Source organism: Ciconia boyciana, chromosome 10 (genome assembly GCF_034638445.1).
Source record: "Ciconia boyciana chromosome 10, ASM3463844v1, whole genome shotgun sequence".
NCBI classification, from domain to species: Eukaryota; Metazoa; Chordata; class Aves; order Ciconiiformes; family Ciconiidae; genus Ciconia; species Ciconia boyciana.
Window position 1 is genome coordinate 9,749,415 of NC_132943.1, and position 18,562 is coordinate 9,767,976.

Sequence of the window (18,562 nt, forward strand, 5' to 3'; positions counted from 1 at the left end):
AAAGCTAGTGTCAAGGATTACAAACAAGGCTCTATTTTGGTAATGACTTAGCATTAGAAAAAAATTACTTTTCAAACATGTAGTAAAGTTGCTTGAAGATGACATTTTTTTCAGCTTAGAAATGCTAACAGCAATTTAAAAAGTTACTTTAAAATCCAGTTTATATTGCGATTACTTGGCAGGCATGTGAATTAGATAGAAGACAGAGAGCAGAGCCGGTGTACCTTTCTTCTCTGATAGCTTTTCTGTACACAGTTGATGTATTGTTTTAGTGACTTTTATTAAAGCAGCTAATTAAAAAAAAAAAAAAAAATCTGTGAAAACTGAACTGTCTCGGGTAAGAATTTTTGGCAACATGAAAGCTTGTGTGAGCTTGATTGATAGTTGGCAAACTAGCAGGATATAAGGGGTCACAATAAATAGAAATAGAGTCAAGAAAGGTTGGAAGGGGAATCCTTTCGGGATCACAAACAGCATCAGGATGACGGTGTGTTGAATCAAAATAAGTGATGGAAAACAGCTTGTTGAGGGTAGGTAGTCAGCAAGGTTACGGAGAAAGGGGAAAATGGGCATATGAAGAGCCCAGTATTTGATGCTGTTAAGTTACAAGTAGTGTTTTGAAGACAGGGAATGTATTTGTGGAGATGAGTAGAGCATATATAACAACATGTGCTTACTTTGAAGATAAAAACTCAGTGTGTGGCAGGAGCACGAGCTAACAAGGTCCCATGATGTGTAAACAGAGGGATTAGGTATAAATCAAGAGAGATAATGTTACTCTGCTGTAAAGCTCTAGTAAGACTGCAAGTGGAATATTGTGTGGCATGCTGGACTTGGAGAGTAAAAAAACCCAAACAGGCTGTTCTGATCCCTGGAAGGTAGGAAGAGGGCAAAAAGCTTATTTGAGGATTAGAACGTTTGTCTTATGAGAGAGGATTTGAACAACTCTGCATGCTTAGCCTTACAAGACATCAAGTGCAAGAAGAGTTGATTACGGTGAGTAAGTGCTTACTGGGGCCCTGCTGAGACCTGGGAGGGAGGCCTGTGCAAGATGCAGCAGCGCCATGGAGTGAGCAGCTGTGATGGCCTTTTGTCTATCGTAAATTTATGATGTGCATTAAAAAGGAGTTTCTCTTCAATACAGCAAGGATGCACCTTAATACTAACTGGAGTGACTGCAGCAGGTGGTGCTGACATTTAAAGGCAAAAAAATCATATTGTTGTTGATTCCAGTAAGCTTTCAGCTGGGCCTCTAATTGAGAAATTTGGCTGAATAAAGACCAATAATGAAACTATGATTGACTTTATTCACTGTGAAGGGGTCACATTTTCATCTGAAATGTATTACAGGATACGACTTTTACAAAGCACGTTTCTTGGTTAAATATGTGCTGGTAACCTATTGGGTTGACATCAAGATAACAAGATTGCTCCTTGACTGCTGTGATTCTAGATACTGTTTTTCTATGGGTCTGTCATCAGCGGCACTGTTTAATATCAGCAATCTGTAAGGACAAAATCTGACTAACAAAAAGATCCTCTCGTAGAGAAGGTGGATGCCTGACACATTGGAAGGAAAAGCTCAGAGAGCAGAGAAATACTGCAGTAACCTATGGCAAACCTACCCAATAATGATAAAATGATTAAAAGACCTGACTGGGCATCTGTCTGGTTGATTATGTAGGAAGTGCATAGGTGCATATTTTTGCTAGTGCAGAGGCAATGTATGATGCAGCTTCTGGCAGCTGCTGTTCTCCTACATAGCCTAAAGCAGTTAGGTGAAGTGCATAGCTGCTATCAGTGAATATTCATTGGAAACTTTGTGTTTTGACAGCAAAACTTTTTCTCTAATAGTACCTCTGATTTCACGTTAGTGTTACAGTTCACTATTGAATCTCCGCTACTTATTATTTATTTAACGTACAGCACAAGAAAAGTAGAATTTAGCAGAGCTTCTTTTTTCTTTTCTGAGGTATGGAGATGATTTTAGGAACTGGCAACTTAGTTTTTGTTTTGAAAATCAGTGTTGGCTAATGTTCAGAAGCACAATATTCCTGGGTTCTATCATGTTTGGGAAAAACACAAGGCTGTTAGCCAAATGTTATGTTGTGCTTATCACTAGAGCGCAAGCACAGACTATAAAATGTGTGTATAGAATTTTTTTTTTTACATTTTAATTTGTAGAATAGGTGAAATTGGTTCCAAATTTACTTACAGGAGTATTTTACTTAGGTTTCTGTCTGTAGAAGGTGGTCAATATGGCCTACATCCTTTGGCTGTCAGGAAATTTTTGTGTTGGTTTGTAATCAGACTTTTCTTGTGGTGTAGGGCTGTGGAAAGAAGGAGCTTTGCCACTACAGTCCAAGTATAATAAATAGCCAAGCACTACATCCTTCAGTTGTCCTGTCCGTAAGGTACCAATGCTTTGTTTTCTGAAGCTTTACTGAAGAAAAATGGAACGTTTTCTTGTAGTGAAAAAAAATAAGAGCAAGGTATTGTTACTGATTTTGACAGGACCTTTGAACTATGCATTCTGGTTCTGTAATTCCAATGTTTTGCAAACTACACTGAATATATTGTTTTTAATAACTATCTAAAATGATCCTGTTACGTTTATTTTAGATGAACTCGCAAATTCATCAGAAACGAGATTGTCCTTGGAAGATCTCTTCAGAAAAGAGTTCATAGTTCATAATCCAGAAGCCAAATGGATTAATGGTAAGTACATCTCACGTAATTTGAAACTAGGTAATAATTTTGAATATTGAATGGTATCACTATCCAGTCACTGAGAAAGAATCAGTTAAAATTTCAATCTCTCTTGAAATTGGCCAGTGTCCTGGTTTTCCTTGTAGTTCTGAATTATGTCTGTTTCATTAATTTTTGAAGTTGCTTTCTAATTTTAAAGCTCTGTCTAGTAGAAACCCGCTGAAACTTTCTGTTTATGCTACTGACTCAGTTGGAGGCAGTGATGTAGAATTGTTTGTAAGAACTGGATCTTGTTTATGGATTCACAAAAAGATCAATTCAGAAAATTAAATTGTTCTATTAATATCTGAACTTTGGGATTTGAGAACTGGTTCTGACTCTTCACATCTGGAATGGATTCTTAAATATTTCAATATACTTGTACAGCTCTTAGTCATTCTCTGATGTCTACAAATTGTATTTAATATTCTACATTATTAAATGATTTATAAATGTTATGCAGATTCCCAAGGAATTATGCAGTTTTAATGTAAAAAAGAAAACAAATTCAAACTCTTTTTTTCAACTCATTGAACTCCTTTTCTCTTGATCACACAGGTTGTTCACATTCTTTCTGTTTGCAAGAAATGTACAAGTAACACAGTAGTGACCATCTCTTTTGTGTCATTATAGTTGGATCTTTGTATTACTCCAGGTGTTATAATCAAAGGCATAACAATAGGCTTTGTGCAAAATAGAATATTGTTAAGGAGTGCTCTATGGATAGAGGAGTTTGAAAGTCTGGTGCTCTATGGTAGGAGTGCTCTATGGTAGGAGTTTGAAAGTCTGGTGACTGTGTATGTAAATTCAGAATAACTTTGTACAAGAAATAACGATTCAATTATATTAATCAACATTGGTGGTGTTCAGTAAGAACTAGAACTGGTTTTCATTTGTAGGAAGCTATATGATTGAATTGAATTGTTGCTTTATGATATATTCCAAAGAATGAAATGGGCTTAACAAGGGTAAGTGCATTTCAAAAAAAAGGATAAAAAGGGAGAAAAGTATGGTCAGTCTTTTTCCAGGACCAGCTCTGGTGTTGAGTTATTTGTTATCCGGTAGTTTAGGGGTAAGAGAAGGGAGGCTCAATTTAGTTCCCTGCCACTCTGTTTGCCACAGCTACTCCAGTGACCACAGAGTTGCTGAGATGCCCGTAGTTTCTTCTTTGGACTGGTTTCTGTCTGCAGTCAGTGCCAAAAACTCTGATACGGCTAAAGCCAGAACAGTGCTATTGCCAAGAGGAACAGTTTCTTGTGTTTGGCAGAAAACTTTTTTCCAGTTAAGACTGTTTGGCTAATTAAATCCTAAAGCAGTTTTTGATGAATGTGTTGTTATCTGTTAAATTCACAAAGCAACTGCCTTTGACCCCACCCTACTTGAAAAATACTGCTTCTAATGTCAAATAAAGTTATTACAGACCCAGTGTTGTCAGTTAAAGTGGTCACTAAAAGCAGTCAAGAACATAATGGAAGAAGATCCTTATGCTAGTTCTATACATTACTCTTGCTACTCAAAAACTCCATGAGGTTACTCATCCAAGAACACTAGTAGTCATTCATAACATGTGCATAATATTCTATGCATGAAAATATTATTAATTTCAAAACCCAGGACAATAAAACTAAATGGTTATGGATTGAGTTATATTAAATATTGTTGATACTATAAAACATATAATTTATTGTATTTTTTAACTCTGTTCTACAGCCTGTGATAAGATAAAAGCTTCTTTTAAGAGTTTTCCAGATGTGGTAAAAGGAAACATAGAATTTGGTGCTAAACACTTGCTTGGATGCCGGTTTCTTTTGTGGTGTTCAAAATCCATCTTAAACTCATACAATGGAAGATGATTTTACTAGTATCATGCGAAAAACAGAGGTCATAAGCAATCTAGCCTAAAAGCTATGAGATCATACAGTTATGAACTTTTCCATCTATTGAAAATAATATTAGAAAAACTATTTAATAAAGAAAGGCCCTGTGTTTTATTAGCAGCACAGTTGTACTAATATCCAGTCTTTCTGCAGCGATGTTTTTCTCAGCCAATATGAGAACTCGTAAGCTTGCAGTTAGGTGCTTTCCTGTGTTTATTTGCCAAAGAAGCAACGAAGTCCAGTGGTACAATAAAAAGGAAAGAATGGACTTTTTTCTTATTAGAGTATGTGTGTGTATGGGAATTGAGGAAGAAGTTGGGATAATTAAGGGTTATACTAATTGTGTAGTATTTCTGATAAACACGGGAAAATTATGTAAAGATTTTTTTTCCCACATTTTCTTTGAAAATGTCCAGTATGGTCAATTAAATAAATATCTTTGATAATAAACAAAATGAGCAGGGTCTTGCAAAGCAGCATTTTTGCTTCCTGCTTCTATTTTTATTTTTAAGACTTAGGATAAGAATATACTTTGTTTCCTGGCATGGTAGCATTGCAGTGGTAGCATTATATGCATAGAGAATGAAATATATAACTTAATATTCAGCATTCATTACTGTGGAGCTGGAGGGGAGCATTTGGCACTTTCTTTGTATATTGGCAGGGTAAGTGCTTCTGGACTCTGCACAGGAAGATTTTAGTGGAAAATAAGTAGCTACTTACTACTACTTTTTGCTCCTCTTAGGATAGAATAATTTGTATCCATCTGAAAGTTTTATCATCTTGACCTCCTGGGAGGGGATGGGAATAGAGGTTGAAAAAGTAGTTCCTGCTGTAAGCAGTTTCTGCAGGGTCTAGAGCATATTTTGTAGAAAGATGTCTGATTTAAGGATTTCAAGTTCTAGATGAATCACTGTGTTCTTAGGTAAGGTCTAGTATTTAACTGCGGCCATTTAATGAAACTTTCCATACTGATGTTTGAATTTCTCTAGCATTATCTTCCAAACACAATGTTATTTCTTCCTTGTTTGCAAGTTCCTCCACTACAAAAATCATGCCCACATAGTTATCTCTAGTCTACTCTTTAATAAGAAAAGCTCTTACATACAGAAATTTTTACAGTCCATTTCCTTTTCTGCTTGAAACTGAGTCTACAATTTTATGTGCTTGCCACCAAAGTTAATAATTATGCAAATGTTTAAAGCTGCAGAGGAAATGTTGTTCTTTATCTGAGATAATAATCTGTTGCCAAAGAAAATAAAAGAAAAATTTTCAGCTAGTGTTAAAAGTGACAAAATATATTCACATTTAATGTAATTTGAGGATGTACCTATGCAGGAGATTTCTTCCTCCCTTCCTTTTTTTCTTCTTTTTTTGTTTTGCTTCAAAGGCAAATTTTTTAAACCTGACTTGGATTTTTGACTCTTTTTGTAAGAATTTACAAAGGAAAGAGAAAGAAAATGTTGGCTAGTATTTTATTGAAAATAATAACTTCACAGTTTACTAAGCTTTTTCAATTATAAATCTGATCACTTCAACTGTATTTAAAAGGACATTGTGGAGAGCATACACAACCATCAATCCGTTCAATCCGTGTTATCTGAAAGAGCGTTTGATTTCAGAAAGCATTCCAGTTGCTTGGCATGGTTTCAAAGATGTTAAATGAGAGTACATCTTCCCTTAGCATTATTGATCTTCAGGTTTTGTAATAGGAAGTGAGAATTTAAAATGCTGCCAGTGAATAATAAAAGTACTTAAATCTGACAGCATATTGCTACTGATAAGGGCTTCGCATTAGATGGCAAAACAGCTTCATTTACTTAAGTCTAAGTACAAAACTGCCATGTAGTTTAAAATATCCAGAGTAATTACATTTAAGAAAGCACTGCAGTTATACTTCCCCTATGGTTTCCCTTGCCAAAAAACTTGTCAAGAGACTTAATGTATCTCATATTGCTTCTGTCTTGGATTCTAACCATTTTGCAACAGGGACTGGTCTCTGCTTCAGTTCAGGCATAGCATTTCATTTCATAACCACAGTTTGCTTTAGGAACATGTCTCCTGGGTGCTAGTACAGTACATTTAATGGAAGATCATGATATGAGATGTCTTAGGGCATAGTTCTAAAGTAGCTGTATCAGTGACAACAACAACTGTATCATCGCTCTATTAGTTGTTCATAAACTAATGTATGAATCATTGCTTATCTGCCAATATCAGCAGTCTGCAGCTGGATCTTTGAACCATACTGAAGCGTTTTTTCAGGATATTTTCTTCAGTTCTGTTAAGTTACTTGAAATATGTATGCTGGCCTGTGAGAAATACTGAGGGCTCAAAAGATTTGCAGTCTAATCCCTAGATCTTTGGTGGTGTACTTGCATCTCTTATTATCAAGGACTCTGGCTGTTAATGACAATAAAATTCTGAATCTTTGCCTTTATTCCTTCTTGAATATGGAGTTGCTTGCGTTCTTGCTGTTTAGATAATCTTTCCCAACCTTTCCTATCTGTGATAGAGTGCATTGACTCCTTGCTTGTATTCTGTCAGATGGTATCAGCACAGTCATGATATTTTTCATATATCTGAATGAAAAGTGTCAGAGAAGGACCTGAAGTCTGAATGATAGCCTGCAGCAGGCGGTGCTCTGGAATCCTGTTTTGTGCTAAAGCTCAGCAAAACACCTGAGTACGTGTATATGTGCTTTACGGAGCAGGGAGGGATGTAGGCATGTGCTTAAGGTAAAACTTCTGTAAGGTGCTTTGCTGAAAATGTGAGAAGATAAAATAAGTATTTCTCTCTTTCTGTCTTGCTTGCCTCTGGAGCAGCTGTCTCTTCCTGTATTCAGTAACCCTTGCAACACCATGTCACAGGAAGAGTGTAGGGTAACGTGTATGGCTGGGCAGCATCACATCTCTGCCGGCAAACACAGTCCTGCTGATGCAAGAACATTTTGGTGTAGGGAGGGAGAGGACTGGGGAGGTGGCAGGTGACAGCATAGAGGGAAGGGTTTTCAGTGGCACTTTGAGGAGGGCAGTGATCTTCGAGAGGGCAAGAGATGATAGCAGAGATTCCCTCCTCCTGTAGGACCCCACACTTTATTCAAAACAGACTCATCTCACAAGCAGCAGCCCTCTCTGTCTTTGGGAGGAAGAGAGAAAATAAGGAAGTCATGGGGAGTCAGAGGCAATAGGGGAAGGAAGACTTTGACCCTTGTGGCAAGGGAAAGGACCTAGAGGGGTTGAGGTGGCAACTTGTGTTTCAAGAAGGGTTTCCTGCCTCATGCAGAAGCTGCATTTTCTTCACATATCTTCACGTATTTCTCCCTGCCTTTAGCCCTTGTAAACTCCTGTGCCTTGTCAGACAGGAGCTGCTAATCCGCTCTCTGTGCCTTGAGCAGGCGGCTATCGGGGCAGGCTGCCATCCCTGGCAAACTGCCGTGCTGCCGCCTGCCAAACTGGAGGCTGCTGCTGGAGGTGGGCGGCTGCTGCCCTGTACAGACCCCTGTGGAGGAACCACAGCTCCTCTGCTACAACAGGGCTCTGCGCGTGTGTGGAGAGGAGGCAGATGCAGGGAGGCAGTTGGTGCTCACATCCTCTGCTGCAGATGATACAAAAAACTCTAACATAGTTGGGGGTAGGTTTGTCCCTTGGTGTCACCCTGGCGAACACAGTTGTTTTCTTTGGCTAATCAGGATGAGTATAAATGCACCATTTTGATGAGAGATTTCTGGAGAAAACATATATTTGTACCTCTTTCTTTTGTCATAAAACCCTGGTTTTGGAATGAGGTTTATCAGTTTGTCCAGCATAAAATCCCAGGTTGTGCTGGCAACACAGCAGATATAACCTGTTTGGATTTAATTTCCAAAGCAAATAATTTTTCATGCACATATGTTTTCAAGGCAAAGACTCGTCAACACTTTTGTTTTTTCCTTTTACACTTTTAATGTGTTTCTTTGGAGATGATAATAAACCACTCTGTCCCAAGTCAGAAATATTTTCACTTGGCCTTGAGAAACGGTATCAAGGCAATAGATGTCTGGTTTTGTTTTAACTCAAGCTCTTATATTTACTTGGTTTATTTTTGTTTTTATAGTGTTTCCAGATTTCCTGTATTAGGTTCAGCAGGGGCATGGCTTTCATTTTCTGAGTAATATTTACTAGTTCTGATGTGGGCATCTTAATTTAGTTTCACACATCAATTTTATCAGTGTGGAGAAAAAGAGAACGGGTGATGCCTACCCTTTTGAAACATCAGTGAAACCAAGGGACTGATTTATGGAGGAAATCTCTCTCTCCACTTCACATTTTATTTTGGAAACATTTATTGTGTTTAGTAGAGTGTCTCTTTAAAAAAAAAACAAACAAACCAGGAAGTATTAAACCACTTTTGCTTTACAGTTGAACAGTCACTTCATTGCAATATTTTGTAGACTGTGTATTAAAGTTATCATGGAAAGATACTACGTGGCTGAAGAAGTATTATTGCTTCTCGTAACATATTTGGTTTCCTTAAAAAGCAAATGAGACAGTGGCTTCCCATAGATTTATTTGTGGTTGTCTGTAGCACCTTTCTCATTCTGTACACTGCCTTTATCACCTGGGGAGTGAAATGTGTAGACAGTGTCCTTTGCTTGAGCTGGTGCTTTCCTTGAATCTCTGTTGGCCCTTGTCTATCCTGAAAAAGCTATATAAAAAGTGAGTCTGGGAAACCTGGCATGAAGATTGTTGAAATTGCTTTAAAAATTGTGGATGATAAAAATAGAAGTGGTTTGGGAAGCACAGCACACAGATTCCACAGTACTACCTGTGCCAACTTTGTGCAGGAAACTATGGTTTAAAACATTTGACACTTTTTAAAGGAAGCTCTTCCTGTGTACGAGGCAAATATGAACTTTATTTATCAGAACTGAGCATGTTGTGATGTTTGTCACATCCATTTGGATATGGGTCAAGTGCAAGAAATCGGTCCGTCACTGAGCAATAAAAGAAGACAGATTCTGCTCCAGAAAGTTGTTGCTGAGCTGGAATCAATAAACAGACAAATATCTCTATTAGAATTACATATCTAGATATATTAGTATTAGTCTTGTAATTTATAATGGATATTATTAAGAGTGAAGTCCTATGTTTTTTTTTTTTCCCCTCCCCTAAATGAGATGAGAGTCTGAAGTGCCCAGGCTGGAATGCAGCCATTGTGCGCAAGTGCATTTTCAGTGTAGCAGGAGCTGTGTTTGGCGTTCAGATATTTAGGCTGTGATATGATGCCTTAATGCTCTGCCAGGGACTTGGGTAGAAGTGAAGAGAGATAAGTACAGTGGTGCTCTTGCCAGCTCTGCATATAGCTTTCATTATTTATCTGAATCTATATGTGTAGAGCCTGATGCTGGAAGCCAGGCCAGGGAGTTGTTTTGGTGCCTGTGGTTCAGTGTGAAAGGTTTATTTCTGAAAGGCAGCAGAGGGTGGTTGGACTTTGATTCCCCGTGTATGGAAAAGCAGCATGTAAAATAAAAAAATAAAAAAAATCCTAGGTAGGTCTCCAATCTTTGGAGGCTTTTAGCTAAAACTCTTCTTTCGTAAAACTCTAGCAGTGGTGTTAATTATACACCCAGTTTTTGCCAAGTCTGAAGACTAAGTTTTAGGAAATCCCCAGAAAATTTGAAAAGATACATAGAGTGTCTCCAGGCTGGCTGAAGTTTCTCTCAGAAACTGCTAAAAAGGGGAATAAAAGTTTCGATCAATACCGTTCCACTGATTTATTAAAATAACTTTTTAAACAAAAGAGTTTAAACAATATTATTGTGAAATGGATAGAATGATTCAATTCTCTCATTAGGGAATTGAATGAAGGAGTTTGGGGCTGCATTTGCGCTGATGCTGAAGACTTCCCTACAAGCCAGCTGTAGATGGGTAATTGGTCATTCAGGCTAAGGATGTGGAGGTAACCACTCCTGGTACCAGGCACAACGTGCCTTGCTGTGTCCCTTGATGCAGGAATTGTGGCTTCTCAAAAAATGGCCAATCTTGGTTTAGGAAGAATTTTGATTTTTCTCATTTGTTTTGGTTTTTAGGGATGTTGGGAGTTTGTTTTTTGTTTGGTTTTTTTTTACGTTTAGGTGCAGTAGTTCTTTGGTTTGGTTTTCTCTGAGTTTCTCATGTTACAAAATGAATTTATTCTTAAATATTGCATGGGAAGAATGCATGTAAAGCAGAAGATAAATGATATGAGATGCATAAAGCTATGGAAGTGTTAATGTGAACAGGAAATAGAAACTGACACAAATTATTTTATGCAGTATTGTAGGTAGGATTGCAAATAAGAAAGCATGAAATAATTTGGGTTGCAACTGTGTGTAAGTGTAACACGCACCCTTAAATAGAATGGGGAAAATCCTGTACTTTTTTCTGCATGGAAGTGGAGATTTCGTATCATTTCTGTAGGGGTTTATCAGAAAGCAGATGGTCTTTTTCATCAATAGTCATTATCGCAAAGCAAATATTAATTTTCTTCCATTGAGCAGAGATGCTTTTGTGCTTCAGATTCAGAGATTTGTCCCTGTGAGCGGATCTCGCCTGTTTAGATGTTGTGGCTCTGGTGCTGTGGGACACTCACCAGGGTGAAAGCAGAGCTCTCCCCTGTGGGCAGAAGGACGGAGGATTACTGTTGCTTTCATCCTCTGATTCTCCACCCTGAGGATGAGCAGTTGTATAGCCTATTGCTCAGAAACGTGTTTTGTCCTCCTCATTAAAATTCTTTATTTCACCGGTTGTAACACAGTAGAGTTTTTTCCTCAGTTATTTTTTCCTCTAGACTGTATGCAGTCTAGTCTTTAAATAATGTTACTTTGTGGCTGTTTGAACTGATCTTTCCTGCCCAACCACACTATTAGGGTCTGCTGCATGCACTATATTTCTTTCTGCTCTTGTATTATTGATGTCTCTAAGGTGCCACATGACTTGCTTGCTTAGAAGTAGATCTTGGGTAATTTCTGCTCAGATCAACTATGTTAAGCCCCATTGCTACATCGATACTGGTGCCAGTGTTAATGACCGTTAACAAGCATTAAATAGTGCTATGTATTCAGGGCCATTAACTTGTGTCACCATTGTATTTTGTAAATGACTTCTTAGCACACCTCTTTAGAAATCTCCCTTCCTTCACCTTCTTTGTACACTAATACAGCATTGTATTACACATGACCTCCACACTGTCTTGTAGCTCCCTTCTTCACTTGAGCATTACCATTATTGACTGCAAAAGTTTTTTCCTGGGCATTTGTTTTCTGACCATTAGTTTTGTTTTGTTTGTTTGTTTGTTTTTTTCCACTACTTCCTCCACAGAGTATCTGAAATTTATTTTCCTGAAGAGTCTTTATTTCTTGTAACAACTTACTTCTAGTTGTATTCATTAAGGTGTAGACCAATTCCCATGCTTGTTGAAATCTATGGGGATTGGACAAAATCCACAGATTGGGATATAAGTTAGGAAAAATGAAATCAAGTGTTACAACTAGTGGAAGATCAAACTACCTTTTGCCATCTTTAGCCAAAAGTACAGCTAATCATTGCAATCCCTCTTAAAATTTATGTCCCTATTGATTTTTTACTTATTCCACAACCCAAAGCATTAAGAATTTAACAGAGAGATCAATGTGCTTACTTAGAAAATATTTACACAGGCAGAGTGTATCTGTTGTATAAGGTGGTGTATTTTGAAAGAGGTTAGCAGAATGGTTTACATTTTCCAAGCAATATTTACAGATAGCAACCTAACGTTGAAGGGTTAAGTACAGTAATCCTGTATGTGAACCCCTAGGAAAGTGGACCAGACACTTAATAAATCTTAGTTCTCCCGAAGCAAAAGTCTCCTGAGTGTAGTGCACATATTAAGGTTACTGTTCCAGTTACCATAGCAATGTCCATGAAAGAGAGAGACCTTTTCTCAGTAATACATTTTTGACTAAGAAAGCAGTCCTTAATATGAACAAGTATAAACTGGATGTGCTACATAATTACTCTTAGGATGCTACCCACTAGGACAAATATTTTTACTACACGAGCAAACCTGAACAGTGGATTGAGAGTTTTGGAATGATAACAGACGGTGGGTGCTGTACAACAGATTTATGAGTTCCGTCCAGAATGCCACACTTTTTTCTTTTACACATAAAGACTTCAGAGATGTATGTGTTCATGCATCAGCAGGTTTATATACATGTGAAGTGTATTTTCATCCTCTGCCTCCTTGTTCTGTGTTCCCCACTTTATCATCACTGCTCCTGAGCAGAAGGGTACCTGTTGCCCAGCTGGAGCTGTAGTCCTTTCCGCATGGATTGGGTTTGTAGTGACCTGTTAACTTTTCCTTTGGAAGCTGCTGTTTATATGTGCAGCTGGTTTTATGGTCCTTCATACAGGCTTATTTAAGTCAGCTCTAATTTGCTCATCAGCAATTCGATTCTTTTCAAAGGAGTGCTGTGTGGGAGGGGGATATACCTTCAGTTGTAGATTCACGCAGTAGCACTGTTGGCCGATTCTGCCTTGTTCCCGTTTACCTAAACCAAATCCTTTTAATTGTCTCAGTTTTCTTACTTATCTGTCTAAATAGACAGTCCTTTAACAAGTGCTTAGTTGTTTTTTGTGGCAGATTAGTAAGCTGTACAATGTTTAAAGTAGTTATCTTTAAAACCCAAAGTTTTACATTTCTAATCCTTATGTTTTGTTGTCTGTTTTTTTTTTCCTTGAATGAAGAGGCAGTAAAAACAGTGCTTTCATGACAGTATACCGACAGTATGCCAACAGTGTACCATTCTGTATTGCTCAAATGCTTACGTAATGGATCCATAAAAATTGCATTTTTTAAACACACATATATATATATCTATGGACACATATATAAGTTTATTACACCTTTAGTCCTTTTTTTTCTTTGCTCTCTTTAATTGATTCCATTGTGTATTCTGTGATTTTTCTTTTCCTGTTCAAATGGCAGATTTCAGAGACACTGACCTATATTTGCCATTCCTTCGTCCATTTCCCGGGTCTATTTTGCTTTCTGTGCCATGTGTTCTTTTTCTTAAATTTATGAACTGATCCTCTACCTCCAGCGTGGCAAGGCAGTTCAGACACACAGAAATGGGTACCAGGCCAAGGTTATTCCTCATATGAAAATGTGGTTGGTACTTAAATAACTTTGCTTGTTGTCTCTTTCAGTGTGACGCAAAAGGACTTTTGGTTTTAGTATGTTTGGGAAAGTGAATATGTCTATATTTAGGTCATGTATTTAGGATTCCTTTCAAGTGTCTATTCAGTGCATCAGTTCTGTTAAATTCTCCCAAGAAGTGTTTGTGTCAAGCAGGAGGACATGGCACAAGTGTTACGTGGTTTTGATCCAAACTGCATCCTGTTGCAGTTTGGACCCATTCCTTTTAGGTACATCAGGATTAGAGGGGAATGGCACTGGAGGGAAAAATCAACAGAGTAAAAGCATAGAACAAGTAACAACAAAAACATAATGAGAAAAAAGGAGAACAACTGGATTAAGAGAAAGCAGAGGCAGGAACAAGAGAGAGAAACGAAGGGACAGTCTAATGGAGAGCACAAAGGCCTGTGTTAGTGCTCCATCAGTGCCACAGAACACATGTGTTTCCCATTAAGGACATCTCTTTATTCTGTAACTCCAGGCAGCTTCTGGGAGGACATGTGTGGGTGGTGAGAATTTCCACTTAATCATTGTATTTCTGATCTTTGAGAGACAAGAGCTGGCCCTAGTGATGAGCAGGAGACATGAGGCTGGTGCTAAAGGCACTCATGTGATGTATCACTCATGCGGCCAGCCCCAAAACTGTACCAAAGCCATACTATTGGCCTAACCCTGCTGACACAGCGCCCGAGAAGCAATCCAGTGAGGGGACCTGCCTGCCATTTCTTCTGGCCAAAAGCTGCTCTTTACAATTGTACCTACATCTTTATTTGGGGATGTCTGAAGTGCAGCGAGAACAAAAGTGCTATAAACTTTAAATTATTACATTTTTGACAGTCTGATTTAATTTCATTTTTAATTTACTGTTGCAGAAATCAAGTGTGGCCCCCATACTGTCTGTACGAGACTGTAGAGTTGAGATGAACCAGAGGCAACTTGATATTTGCTAGTTGATCCAATCTGACGAAGTTTCTAGGCAATTTCTAGGAGAGATTTGCCAGCTAGTGATGATCGTAGCAACCATGTATTGCTTTGCCAAATCTGTAAACATAGATTGATTTTTTTGGTCAATTAATAGGGCTATACAAACCTGTATCCTCTCTAGTGAGATACTTAAATTCTGGGCACTTTGTTGAAATTACTAAAACACAGGACCAGGAGAAACAATGAGGTTTTTGACAGAATTTAGATATTGGCCTCCCATGCTGAGAGCGATTCAACCTTAACCCAGTTTTTGCTGAGGTTTTCCATGATAATTTTCCTCCTCAGGGAAAAAGCAAATCTTTCGTTTTGAGAGGGTTTTTTATCCATAGTTGAGAACTTACTTGATGAATGAAGACCATCTTACTTGACAAGTGCTTCCACGGGAAATGTAGAGTGTACTTTCTGTACTTGTAGCCTACTTAAGGCATACAGCTGACAATTTCTTCTACATGTGGAATATTGATTTTTAAGTTCAGCTAAAGCTACTTGGAAGCCTTAAGTTTGTTGCAGATCTGTGAATTGCAATTTGAAAGTAAAAATTGAAAGTACTTGAAACTTTAAAAATGTGGCGATGAAAACCCAGGAGTTGAGAGTCCTCATTGTAAGTAATAGCGAAATAAACATCAAGGAGGTAAGTTAATCTATTTTATTGCAGGACAGGTGCTACATGAGAATTAGTTGTAATAGCTTCAAAGGTAATAGTTATTGACCCCATCCTAGAGCAGCCATCTAGGGTAAAAAGGCAGCTTCTTTTCTTTATTTTCTTAGGCCTGGAGTTACATCCTAAGTCTTGTCTGTCAAAACGGGTCTGTTAATTCTGTAACAATGATTCAGATATTTATGTATTTGTTACCAGGATCTTGACTGAGACAGATCATCTGTAAAGGTCACTAGGCAACTTTTCAGGTACTACTGGCATGAGTTAGATTCAGAGTGACAGTTATGGTTGGCTGAACATATATTTGACAGAAAAGTTTTCTGACGATTTCTTTTCTTTTTTTAGTCTTCACTTGCAAGTTTTGTATGAAGGAGTGTTTCTGTAGAAGCTTTCTGAAAAGTTTAAATAGTTCACTTTAGCTTTCTCACATTTTGAATAATGTGATTTTTTGTTGTTTGTTTAAATGATGGAATCTTCTCTTTAGTATAATCATTCCATTTTGACATTTCTCTGTTATTTTAATATATTATTATATTACTTGTGCACACTATCTTATTCATGCAAAAATGCTGTATTTTGGTATTATAAGAGTAAACAGTTCAACATTTAAAAACAAGTATTTCAATAGATTCTATTTGAAATTCTGAGGAATCTTTTCTTAAAAAAAAAAAAAGTAGTATAAGGTTTTCAGTTTATTCTAATTTGGAATAACAGTGCTTGCACTCTCCAATATTTTGTTTTCTAGTTATCTCTATGGGCAGTTTAGAGAAGGAGGCTCTAAGCCATATTATCAATCACATCTCCAAACCACATTATAAATTACCCAAACCATGATGTCATGTTCCATTCATGGAAATCAGCTGCAGACTTAATGTTATAACCTGCAACATTTTCACTGATTTCTGATGGATTCCAGATGTATAGAGATGTGGAAATGGGCTCCTGTTATGAGATGTTTCAAAGGTGGATGCTCGTGCTTTGCTTTCTGGGTAACTGCACATGTAATGATATTTATGTAAGTTATGAATTTTTATCTTTTTTCCATTTTCATACCCAGGTTGTACCTTGTCCTCCTAGAGGCAAGGACTCACTCTTCTAGCAAGTTAGTCCTTTCTTTTTTTAGCAATTTAAAATGATCATATAAAGTGTTACATACATGTTCCTCTCTGTTTTAATACTCTGTTCTCTTTTCCAGCTGTTTCTTGAGCTCCTATTGCGGTAAATTGTTAGTTGAAAACAATTTGGCCTCAAAACGCTATTTTTGAAGACCTTGACTAGCCCATGCATGTTACTATAATGCAAATAATAGCAATAGTTCTACTGTATTATTTCAGTAGAAGTTGTAAAGTTAAACTATATTTTTAACTACTTAGCTAATGTCTGAGGGCAAAGAGTATTGAAAAAGAGCTGAAAGTGAAGATGCACAAATTTTTTACTTCAGGTACTGTCATCGTGCCCCTCCCCCCGCCGCATTTGGTATATAGTATATGAAAGAAGAGGCAGACGATATGTCTTTCAGGACTAAATGCTTTCTGTCTCGTTACCATCTTCAGAGCAATCTTTTACTAATTTTAACCAAACATTTTTTAGTATAGGATGTGTCTATCCTCAGTACTGAAACACACAGCCATTCATTGCCTCACCACTAGATTAAAATATACTCTGAATTAACGGTATCTTTTATTCTGTTGCTCATTATGAACATGAACAAGTCTGAGTGTTCAATAAATTGCATTAATTTGTGTGACTGCTTGGTGGTTTTTTGGATTAGGTAAGGCTAAACTCTGAGGAAATAAAATTACATTTGAAATATAGTTTGTTTTTATCTGGGAGTAAGACTTTCCAGAGATGAGAGCAAGAAAACAGTATCATGAATAGCCTGACTCCTGGCTGGTCTGTGGGAGTTTCTGAACACCACGTTGAAGACAGTCCCTTTGTTGAAAACCATGAAATTTCCAAATTCCTGACACTGGTAATGTGTTGGATGAAAGTTATTTTAGTTCTTAGTAAGGGTATTTGTGGAGATTGACTTGGCATCCGTCTTATTCTCTGCTTCCTGTTTTTGTTTAATAAACATAGAAAGCTTCAGAGCAAAAGTTTTCAGTTTTATTCAATAACTTGAACTGCATACATTGATATATCCGTAGCTACTCAGTGAATACCAGTTCTTTTAGTACCTAGTACTGAACTTCTGTACATTATAAAAATGAAATATATTTTTAAATTATTATGGAGATTGAAAAAAGGATATTTCAGTTTAAATGAAGTCAGAATATATGGATATTAATTTTGAATTAGAACTTCAAAAAGGCTTGGGGTTTTTTGGTGTTTCTAGTAAACGTAATGCATCTGCTGAATAACAGTTTATAATGTTTTATTTGTGGAAGAGACAAAAGAAATATTTGCATAATAACATAAAACTTGATTTTTCAGGAGTGCTGAGCACCCACAACTCACTATAATGCTCTTATATATACTAATTTAAACATGAGAGAGCAAGATAGCATTTGTTCTTTCTTAGGTGTAAAAGAATTTAGGGAGTTCCTTGTTTGGGAGTTGCCTAACTGTAAGTCGATGTTTAGACAAGTATGAAGAGCTCAGGGCTCAGGAAAAAGCATTTGGTCTTCTAGCAAGTAGGGAACCTGATACTGAGAAACTATTAACAGCCACTGACTCTGACAGTGCTACCAAGTGCAAAGTGGTGAGCATAGGGAAACACTGGTTTGATAGGGCAGGCAAAGATGGTCTGTTGCATGCCTTTTCAGGAGGGGTTTTTGTTATGTTTTGGTGTGTTTTTTTTTTTTTAAGCAGTGTTGAAGCTTGTGCTGGAATAAGAACTCGGCTCTAATCTCTTTGGGGATGATTAGTCTTAATGAACAAATAGTGTCAGAAAAGAGAGATAGGCATCTATAAGACTTCTCGGGCTTTCCGTGAGAGTTGATCATGGCCTTCCTCTTCCCCACTCCTCAAGAAGGGATAAAGCTTACTGCTTTGTTAGAGTATTTACTGAATAAATGAAAAAGTAAATATGAACTTGTTTTTTATTTTAGAAGTGCCATCAGTTCACCATCTTTATTAAGACATGAGTAACTGCATG

At 37.3% G+C, this 18,562-nt stretch overlaps 1 protein-coding gene across 1 annotated transcript in view; it reads left to right on the forward strand.

Annotated features, from left to right (window-relative positions):
* The window catches only part of DPP10 (dipeptidyl peptidase like 10), a 564,363-nt gene that overhangs the window by 323,835 nt on the left and 221,966 nt on the right, over positions 1-18,562 (forward strand). Inside the window, exon 3 of the mRNA XM_072874221.1 lies at positions 2,623-2,718. Within this exon, the coding sequence (XP_072730322.1) occupies positions 2,623-2,718 (96 nt within the window). The remainder of the gene's footprint in view (positions 1-2,622; positions 2,719-18,562) is intronic.